Source organism: Vigna umbellata, chromosome 3 (genome assembly GCF_029865625.1).
Source record: "Vigna umbellata cultivar VRB3 chromosome 3, Vumbellata_1.0, whole genome shotgun sequence".
Classification (NCBI taxonomy): domain Eukaryota; kingdom Viridiplantae; phylum Streptophyta; class Magnoliopsida; order Fabales; family Fabaceae; genus Vigna; species Vigna umbellata.
In genome coordinates, this window is record NC_142167.1 from 31,132,723 (window position 1) to 31,143,225 (window position 10,503).

At 35.3% G+C, this 10,503-nt stretch overlaps 1 protein-coding gene across 1 annotated transcript; it reads right to left on the reverse strand.

Moving 5' to 3' along the window:
• Positions 1–1,366: 1,366 nt before the first annotated feature.
• LOC124824009 (3-ketoacyl-acyl carrier protein synthase III) lies at positions 1,367–10,080 on the reverse strand. The gene is made up of 8 exons (XM_047296356.2): positions 9,674–10,080; positions 9,319–9,467; positions 4,056–4,192; positions 3,689–3,794; positions 3,489–3,607; positions 2,920–2,984; positions 2,615–2,837; positions 1,367–1,857 (listed from the first exon to the last, which is right to left on the reverse strand). The coding sequence occupies exons 1-8, from the start codon at positions 9,829–9,831 to the stop codon at positions 1,636–1,638; spliced, it is 1,179 nt and encodes a 392-aa protein (XP_047152312.1). The 5' UTR covers positions 9,832–10,080; the 3' UTR covers positions 1,367–1,635.
• Positions 10,081–10,503: the final 423 nt, after the last annotated feature.

Below are 10,503 nucleotides of genomic sequence, written 5' to 3' on the forward strand. Positions count from 1 at the left end.
ACTTGAAGTTTTAGGTGTTTAAATTAAAAATTGTTAATTATAAATAAACGTGTTACGGAAAAAAGAAACTTGTAGAAGGAGAAAATGGTTCTATGTTCCATATATGTATCGGTCCATTTTCAAGCTTCTAATTTCACACACTTCAATGTTTCAGGAGCTCGACAAGTATCATGCCACTATTAATTATATCTTATCTTTTAAGCTCTCATGTCTTTTTTCTTCAACCAAAATTATTGATACTAGCTGGAACATAAGATAGGACAAAACATAACATTTTAATTAAAAAAGAAAAAAAAGTTAATGGGACAAAACTTTAAAATTTGTCTCTTCAAGTTGACTTTTCTTCTATTTTTTTCTCCGGCCAGACAGAAGAATATTATTATATACTATTGTATTCTTTTCCCCCGATCCAGCTTATTGTAAAATAAAAAATGATATGAGAAGATTAAAAGAATTAATTAATATTATATAGTAGGATATGAAAAGAAACGGTGACCCAAAACAAAAGAAAAACAATTTTATATTAAACCGAAATTATTACTTTATTTGAAAATAGATTAGACTGTGTATCTAAATTATATATTGTATGATCGTTTGGTTAAGATGAGACAGTCTATACACTCAAAAACATTTAATAAATTATATAAATACCGGTCGATTAGACAATGTAGATCAAATAATCATTTTTAAACAATATTAAGATTGATGATAATTAAATTAAGTCAAAACATGATTATATCTATAGTTGGATCATGAGTAGGTCAATGCTAATTTAAAACTCATTCCAAAATATATAAATACATGTTTAAAATAATAAGGTAGATTAGTTGAATTTATTACATATTTATTATTAAGTTTGTCAAATCTTTACTAACTTTGACATCAAAATAACTTCTGTAAGTAACCTCTCAGCATGATCGAAACAAGAAACAAGTAATGGGACGCAGAATTAGAAACACTTGTAACATTGACCTCATGACCGAAACACAGATAAGGTATTTTTCCTCCACACATTCCATAAGAATGGTTTATGTATTAAAAAAGTCGTATATGATATTAAATTTTATTGAGCTAATGACAGTTCCATTGCCACAGTTAGTGAAATAGGGAAATTCCATAATAATAAAAAAGAAAAGAGCTTCTACGTCGTGTACAGTAATTGTCTGAGGTCAAAATGATTAGAAAATTGAACTTGTTGCTGGGAATGGATGTGAATGAGTGGAACCTTCTCACATGGTCATTTCTGTTCATTATGTTTTTGGAAAAGTTATTATGTATGTTTTAAAAATGATTTAATAATATTGGAATCACAAAAAAGAGAACAGAAACTATAAAAAATAGGTTGAAAAACTCTTACAAGTACCAATGAGAAACATAAATAGTGAGCCTCGTTTAAAATAAATGTGAATGAGAAATGCATGCCTCGGTAAAAGAAAATTTGGTACTTGAGAAAAAATATTACAGCAAGAGAAAATAAATTGATGAGGAAAAGAAAGAGGATGTTAATGATATCTATCCTTTCCTAAATTCCCCCGAACTAATGTTCTACAAATGTGTAGGAATGTGGGGCATTTTGGATGGCTGCACTTGCAACTCAACTTCTCTGTTTGCAAGTCTGCTGTGAAAGAAAAGCATTCAGCACCAACGAACAATGGCCGAACCCCAAGTAAGACCGGCGCCGAAGCCGGCGGTCGCAATGGTCTGGCCTGCCTTAACCTTACCACTTCGAACTGCTTCGTCTAAAGCCAAGGGAATGGAAGCTGCACTTGTGTTTCCATAGTTAGCCAAATTTGATATCACCCGTTCTGAGGGGAGTTCTAACCGAGTCGCAACTGCATCAATGATCCTCTGGTTTGCCTGCACTTATTATCAAGTAAGCCACCCTAAGCCAATGTAACATCATCTTTCTCCAACATATTGTTGTCTCATGCAATTTCCAAATAACTACATTCCAAATAAGTACACTGATAACATCCTTCAATTTTATTTTAAGGTTATATATATTTTTAATTCCTCACCTTCCACATCAAATTAGAATTTTTTCTCTCCAAAACTTATACATTTTGATATGAAACTTTAAAAATAAATAAATATACTCATTTTAACCCAATTAAATTTCTTTTAACGTGTTTCAAATGTGTTTTCCAATTTACATTAAAATGGGAACCATTCAAACAAAATAAATAACTCAAATATTAGCATTAAACACATTTGAGACCAACCAAAATATATCGCCAAATTTCAATTTGGCATCAAACTTTAATCCTTGTTCACTTGAATGGATTTCGAGAAATATAATTGAATGAATTTGAGAGGATTTGAAGGTAAATTTTTTGTTGTTTATTTGAGTGGATTTTGGAAAATAAGTGAGAGTGGATTTGGAAGTAAATTTTTTTAATCTGTCACATCAATCAAATTCTACATTAATTTTCACAAACTTTACTTCCAAATTCACTCTCACTTACTTCCAAAATTCACTCAAATAATCAACAAAAAATTTAACTTCAAATCCTCTCAAATTCATTCAATCACTCTCCCTCAAATCCAAGTGAACCGGAGCTTAAAGATTAAAAACATATTTTAACTTTTTATTTTATAGATCATTTCAGCGTACCTGATGGAGAACTAGCCAATCGATGCTAGATGCAGGCAGGCCAGCCTTTTCAAGGGCAGATTCAATTGACTGTGGTACACATCGCACGGCAAAGCGAAAGACCTCTTTGCCGTTCATTTGAATGCATGAATATGAGGATGACTTAGGAGGAAAGCCAAGCACAGAACCGTTTGAATCCAATGCATTATCTGACTCGTTTTCTCTAATGGCAGCATTCAAATGCCTATACCAAGGAAGGGTTTGTGCTTAATTACATAGCTTAGAGGAAGAGAAAAAATCTTTTGAGTAATGAGAGAAGCACAAACCTCTGGCCATTGCCATCACTATGCAAATCAAAACCAAATAAACCATCTTCTTCAGCGTTGCAGCCCTGCAATGTAATGATGGACCGGAGTTAAGGCATCAATTTATATCCCTTAGCTATAAATGACTTCTTGATGAATAAAAAAGCATCAGTTCATTGTCCTTCTTAAAAGCAACAATAAAATCTGGAGAGGATTTAGGACAGCAGACTTCTCTTCAGAAAATTATCTAATATTGTATTTGCAATTTTGAACTGTTGTTTCAATGATGAGGACAACAACTTGCTTATCTCCGTCCTTTTAAATTTTAAAAAGATTCTAAAAACTAGCCTGTATCTCAAATATAGATAAGACAAACAATTTGCAATTTTGAACTGTTGTTTCAATGATGAGGACAACAATTTGCTTATCTTCTTAAATTTTAAAATGATTCTAAAAACTAGTCTTTATCTTAAATAAAGATAAGACAAACATAACCAACAATGTTAAGTGTAATAACCAAGAAACAAGATCCAAATTTCTAAGTGACATTTGCCACAGCTTTCGAAAATGCCACGAAGATATACAATTACCTGTAATAGTACAGCACCAGCAGCATCCCCAAAAAGAATACAAGTCCCTCTGTCAGTCCAATCAACATATCGCGAAAGAGCGTCTGCTCCAATAACTAGAACATTATTAAATCCACCTCCTACATTCACACAATAAAGGGCAATGGTTATTTTCACCATATTTGGGAATTATTAAGCCAACAAAAATAACCAATTCATACCCCTAATGTGACAAGCAGCTGATATTAAACCCAACACAAATCCACTACATGCAGCTGTAATGTCATAAGACAATGGATTTGTTTTGCAGCCAAGTTGTTTTGAAATCTGCAAGTTGTAACGACAATAAAATTATAGGAGAGGTTCCATAAATGAAAAGAAGATACCCAATCTTGGAGAGACGAGACAATAATAAGCTATAATCATTTCCGTAACAATTTTGCAGCATCATAATTGCTCAAACATGCCACTAATCGCTTAACATGTGCCAATGTATACACACACACACATAGAAATTACGAACAAAAGGATAAAGATGACAGCAGAATGTAAAGAATTATTCTCAACACAATACATTTTAACTCCTACCTGTGGAGCACTACCAAAAAGATCCTCTGGCGTTGATGTGCACATCAATATTAGGTCAAGATCATCACAGTCTACCTTTGCCATCTCAAGTGCTTTCCTAGCTGCCTCCACTGCTAAAGTTGTCAAGTTATCTTTGCCTGCAAGCACAGCAACAAGCAATAGAAGGCAAACATATCACCATTCTATAAAACTTCCAAAACTAACAAGTTTCGACAGGATTATCTTTTGAAAACAAGAATTGGGTTTCACTAGGCAAAAAAACAAACCGAAGCTTCACCCTCTTAAGATGCTAAACTTTGCGTTGCCAATTTATCATAAAGAGACTAAGTTGAGAGCAGCAAAGTGATCAAATCAAATTCTAACCACTGAACTGTACCTATCATCTGTTTATAGCAACTACACTACAATGAAAGATGGGTCTAATGCCATTGCAATCTGCATGTGACTAGCCTAAAGTGCATGTGGCGTAGTAATGGCATGAGACAAAATAACAGCACATTAAAGAAAACCTCTCAAGTCTCATCCCATCTTCATGTTTCGACAATTCAACCAACATTAGTAATGCCTAATAATAACAATAATGTAAAGATCCCCTAAGTACAAACAGTATCATACTTTCAGTTGTATGTAGTATCCCTTTCCTTTTCCCTTCCTCATCTAAGTGATCCAAACCAATCATTTTACTTCAAAACCACCTCTTTAATCAAAAGCAACTTGGATCCCAACCAAATACTTAAAGATGGCAACTTGGTTGCAATTAAACATGTTGTCTTCGTATTCAAAGAGAGCCCCAAAACGAGCTTCAGATTCTCAGAGGATTAAGGTCAAAAAATTTTGTGCCCCTTTTTGGTTACAATGTAGAAATTGTCATATGAGTAGATATTGGAGATCTCATATGAACTAATAATAAGGCTGAATTATAATATATAAGTTAGATGCAATTCTCAACTTATAAGTTGGTTTCTTGAGGCTGAATTACACATAAGCTCACTTACTAAGATGGTATTAGAGTCATTTAGGCTATCCTAGCCAAGTTCTTTGGGTTATTATGGTGTTATCAAACACTTGGTAGATCACTCATAAATATTTAATCTCATGCTCAAGATTTGTATTCTTCAACATGAAAGGTGTGTTGAAGATCCAACATGAACTAGGAATAAGGTTGAATTATAATATATAAGTGGAGTACAATTCTCACTTTACAAGCCAATTTTGTGAGATTGAGTTGGTGTAAACCCATTTACTAAGATTTTGTTTTAGTTTCCAACTGTATATGCCAAGCAGAAGCTTGTAGTAGTCCCTATGTGAACTAGTGGTTGAGAATAGATGGAAGTAAAAAAATTACGTAGTACAGATTATGTTATAGAGTGGATAGGGAGTCATATTTGTCCATCAAACACTGATTGGGATGATGGAAAGAACAGTGTTCATGAGAAAACAACAGAAAATTCAAGTCCCAATGATAAAAGACCATGCTACTGTTACACCCCAATGTAGGACATACTAAGTTCAAGAAAGGCTTGGTAGTGCTCCATTTTCTTATTTGGGTACAAGGTTTAAACTTTGCAGACATAACAAGTGTGGAGAGGAGGGTTGTAAGGAAGCTCCAAAAACAGAATTGAAATTTATTGATATTTGTCTCTACGTGTCATTATTGATATTTTTCTCTACCTGTCATGTCGGTTCAAGGCTTGTATAATAGTTCAATACATCAAGTATCACCCGATAAAGAAGGAATCTAAAACAAAAATAACAAACTAAGAATCACACAAAACTTAATCTCTATAACATGTGGGCTTGAGTATGGTTCTAGTGGATCTGTTTTCAACTTCAATCCCAACACTTCAGTAAATTGATATTGGCGACATTTGTCTCTCTATCAAGGGTGATAATGAGCGTGATCAAGATGGGGAGTTCAGCTACAAAAGAGATTCGAAGAAGAAAGTATTCATTACATTGGAAAGTGACAGGAGAAGTACAGATCTTTTCAGCCACAAGCTCGGCAGAACAACTAGCATGAGAGAGACACACTGAGTTATGTGGCACCAAAATATGATGGGAGATATGTATAGTTTTGGAGTTTTAATTCTTATAATTGTGTGTTAAGGTCCACGTCATTGTGTTAGGTAGGAGACTAAAACATATTCTTGCATCACCCACAATACTAGAGAAAGCTAACTTAATAAGTTGGTATAAACATTGGGTTCGATCTGCAGCATTATAGAACTAGCACATGAACTTGAAAGAAGATTACAAGAAGGACCAAGCAAGCATGCTTATCAACTTGGAATTCACTTGCTTCCAGAGCTGCAGCCAGATATTGAGGATGTTGTTAGGATTATGAAGGAGGAGATGGACCTTCCATCATTTTCATTTTAGTTCTCCCCTTCTCCACCTTCCAAATATACAGCAAATCAGAGAGAAAAGATAAGGGCAAGGCAGATAGATTTTATAATGATGAAGATTTCTTCAAAAGTCCGTTGCTCATCATGTTAGATCAGGTATGATGATGCACTATGGGACGGACCACTCAAATGTGTTTGCATTTGGTGCCTGAATACCCTTGTATTGTTAGATTTATGTTGAATGCATAACGGATAAGTTATTTGTGATTTTCTACAACAGACATTGCATTAAAATGATTTGGACTCAATTTTGCTACGGATTTCCTCAGAGTGGCTAAGAATACTAGCTTGTCTCCCCTAAGCGCAGCTGAACTGTGTATATGACGGATACTGTTTAGCTTAACTCTTCATTGTGATGGATAAGGGGAAAAGATATCTTTGTTACTGTTACTTTTCAAGAGACTAAGTTATTTGGTAGGCTTCCCTCGACTTCTTGACAAAAATATGTTCTTACAGCTGTAGCTTTTCAGAGATGGACTGACCTTGTTTGTCTTCCATATTTAGAAAGCATTTACTTTTGCTGTCATTTTTACTCTTGTCACAACATATGTTAGGTATCTGAGTAAGACACCTAATTAACCATGATCACATTAATGAAAGAATGAATTTCTCTTATTAAAGGTAATAGAATTCTCTGAATAAACAAAAGTAAACAAGGATAATTGGGAGCATAACCTCCCTCACAAGAGCGTAACCTCCTTCACAGGACTGTAACCGCCTGTCAACAAACTCAATAATCAAAACATTAACCCTAACAATAGACTCTAGCTTTATTTATACTAATTATTCCTCACCCATCTTGTGCTAAATCTTTCCCTAGAATATTGTTCTAAATAAAATATTTCCCTAGAATATATTTCCCTAGAATATCGCTCTAAATATTTCCCTAGAATATCGCTCTAAATATACTAAATATTTCCCGCCTATCCTAGCTGCTACAACAGTTCGGATGGTAACTCTTCAACCCGTCGACTAGGTTCCTCGCTGCTACCCACCGTTCGGCTCAAGCTCTCACCGCCTTCAGTTGTTCAGCTCGACTCCTCACCGCCTACCACCTTTCGGCTTGACCTCTCCCTGCCTTCCACCGTTCAGCTTGACCTCTCTCCGCCTTCCACCGTTCAGTGCCCTTCTTCTTCTCTCATATACCTTCCAACCCCTAACATTACATTCAATTACCTTATATCCTATCAACATACGTATCCTATTTGAAAATTTTAGAAGCAGTAGTTCAATGAATCAAGATTCTAAATCCCATGATCCACCAATGATTTAAACAATTCCTCTTGATGAGGCTGGAAGCCATGCATACTTTTTGTTATCTTTTGAAGAAATGGTATTTTCTATGTAAAAGGACTTTGAAATTAATTCAACCTAACAAAACCCATTTGTGAGGTGAAGTTTACACTCACTTATATATTATAATGTAATCATATCTCTATTCGATGTAAAATCTCCAACACATACCCTCATTTTGAGTATTGAACTTCTCGACCATAAGACTAAACATATATGGGTGGTCTAATAATAGTCAGTAGCAAGTGACACAATAGATCAAACAAATCTCACTAGGATAGGTTTTGATACCATCTTGGAAAACGAATTTTAAGCCTAATTCAATCCTTTCCCTGATATTAATGAGATAGTAAAACCAAACACAAACCAGATTTATTTAATTTACATCATGATCTTTTAAATATTCGGGAACCATATAACATCACACAAAGATCACCCCAACTTAAAAGCCCCCATGGAGATGGGGGACAACATGAAGGGTTGACTCCTTCCAAGTATCGTAATCAGCAAGGGTCCTCCCCATCCTCCAACTGATTCCTTGCAACTATCAACCTCTTATGGTCTGGCAGGATGCCCTCCTTACCCTGAATTTTCACTTTCACATTGTGAATGGTGTCAGAGCTCTCCACCTCAAGGGTAATGGTCTTTTCCATAAGAGTCTTAAATGACAATCTACATTGCTCCCTTGAGATGAAGGACAAGATACTCCTTCGGAGTCTTATAGTCAGCGAGGGTCTTCCCATCCTCAAGTTGGTTCCCAGTGAAGATCAACCTCTGCTGGTTTTGGGGAATAGCCTCCTTATTGTGGATCTTGGCCTTGACATTGTTTGGAAATTGAACTAAGTTATTGTGTTAACAAGATGGTACCCTATCAAGAAGTCCATTTTCTAATTCTATTAAATTGGCAGTTTATGAAACTCTAAGTATAACAAGTGTTTATGAAATGCTAGTTGTGACAAGGCAAAACAGTTGCACCAAATCACTTTGGATTTGATGATCATCAAGCAACCAGACAAAGATTCATTGCAGCAATGGTCTGTCTGATGTTAGGAATTCAACAACTAAGCTGGTTTTTGGCTAACAAACCATTCCAACACCTAATAAATGGTATGGAATTGGCTGACATTAAAAGTACCACGCGTTCATATTCGCGTAATAATGGACCACAGAAGTCACAATTTAAGACTAAAGCAAGCCACTATTGAAGCAGCAACATTACCTCCCCCGCCTCCAAAAGTGTTCTTGTTCTATTCCTAAGTAAAAGTATGAGTCACAACATCGCTGACACAGCTGTCTTTTCCATAGTTTTGCCTGCCATACGATTGAAGTATTGAAATCCCTAGGCTTCCTATTTCAATTCATTAGATCAAAAAACAAACAACTACAATAAAGTATTGGACACAGATTGTTTAAAGTACAAGCAAGCACACACCTTGCATACTTTCAATGACAAACAAACCAGGCAGTGTAATCTAATCAAATCCTAACCACAGTACCTACGTATCCGTTCATAGCACCAGAATGAAACATTGGACTAACCACTAACGCCATTGGCAATGACTAACCTGAAAGAACCCGTCGTCTACGAATCCCTGTTCGAACAGATATCCATTCATCCGAAGTATCAACAATTTGCGACATGTCATCGTTAGAAATCTCAAGAGCTGGCACAGCAGAGCCACATCCAACTAACTTGCACCCTTTGCTGACAAGCCTGCACACTTCAATTATACGAATGATAGAAAAAACAAACAAATGAATTATTGTGATCCCAAATAACAATAACAAACCTAGAACTAGAACCAACGTTTCAAAGTCACAACGGTGCTAGCCTCTCCAGATGGCAAAGAAAACCGAGTTGGGTGTGATTCAAAATCGAAACTTTAACAGAAACAGATCAAGCAGAGAGCAAAAAGCGACCTGGGTATCGAAGATTTGGAAGTAACACGATTTTCAGCTCCTTCGATATTTCCAACGCAAACAACTTTGGCGGAGAATCCAATGGCAGTAGCGAGTGGCCGAACCCTGACTCTGAAGTGGGGAACCGAAGGCGTGAAGAACCCAGATGCATTCGCCATTTACAAGAAGAAGAAGAAGAAGAAACAAGTATATGTGTGGAACAGCAACAAGGGAATATACGTAAATAAATGTGTTGAGATTATGGGTTTGTAGTATATAAATGAAGCGGTGGAGAAGAAGGAAGAAATGAATGCATCGCAGAGAGAGAGAGACGGGCAAACAATGATCTTCGGCAGCGAGCGATTAAGGATTCGATTTGAGGAAACTCCAATGTTGTTTCTCTATATTTGACGGTAACTCCAATGTTCTTATTCTCGTGTTGTCTGCCAATTTTATTTTCACATCAATAAATTCTCCTACGATCTTTTCATCAATTACATTATTATAATTATAATTATAATATCAGTGACAGTAAATTAAAAAAAAAAATTGTCAACACAATTATTGTCCGATAGCAATCTGAGTGAAATTTTTATGTTTATTTTACCAAGTATGATACTCATAAAATTTTTATAATTGTTTGATGGCTACATCGTAAGGTTATTATGAAATTATTTAATTTGGTTTTAGTTGAAAAATGTCTTTGACATAAGTAGATGATATTTACCCCCAATAAATGTATATATCTAAAAACAGTATTAAAGAAGTTCTGAAAAGAAAAGAATAGTTGTATTGGCATATTCTAAAGTAGTCGACCGGTATGCCGTTTAAAGTTGGAGATCGTGAAATTT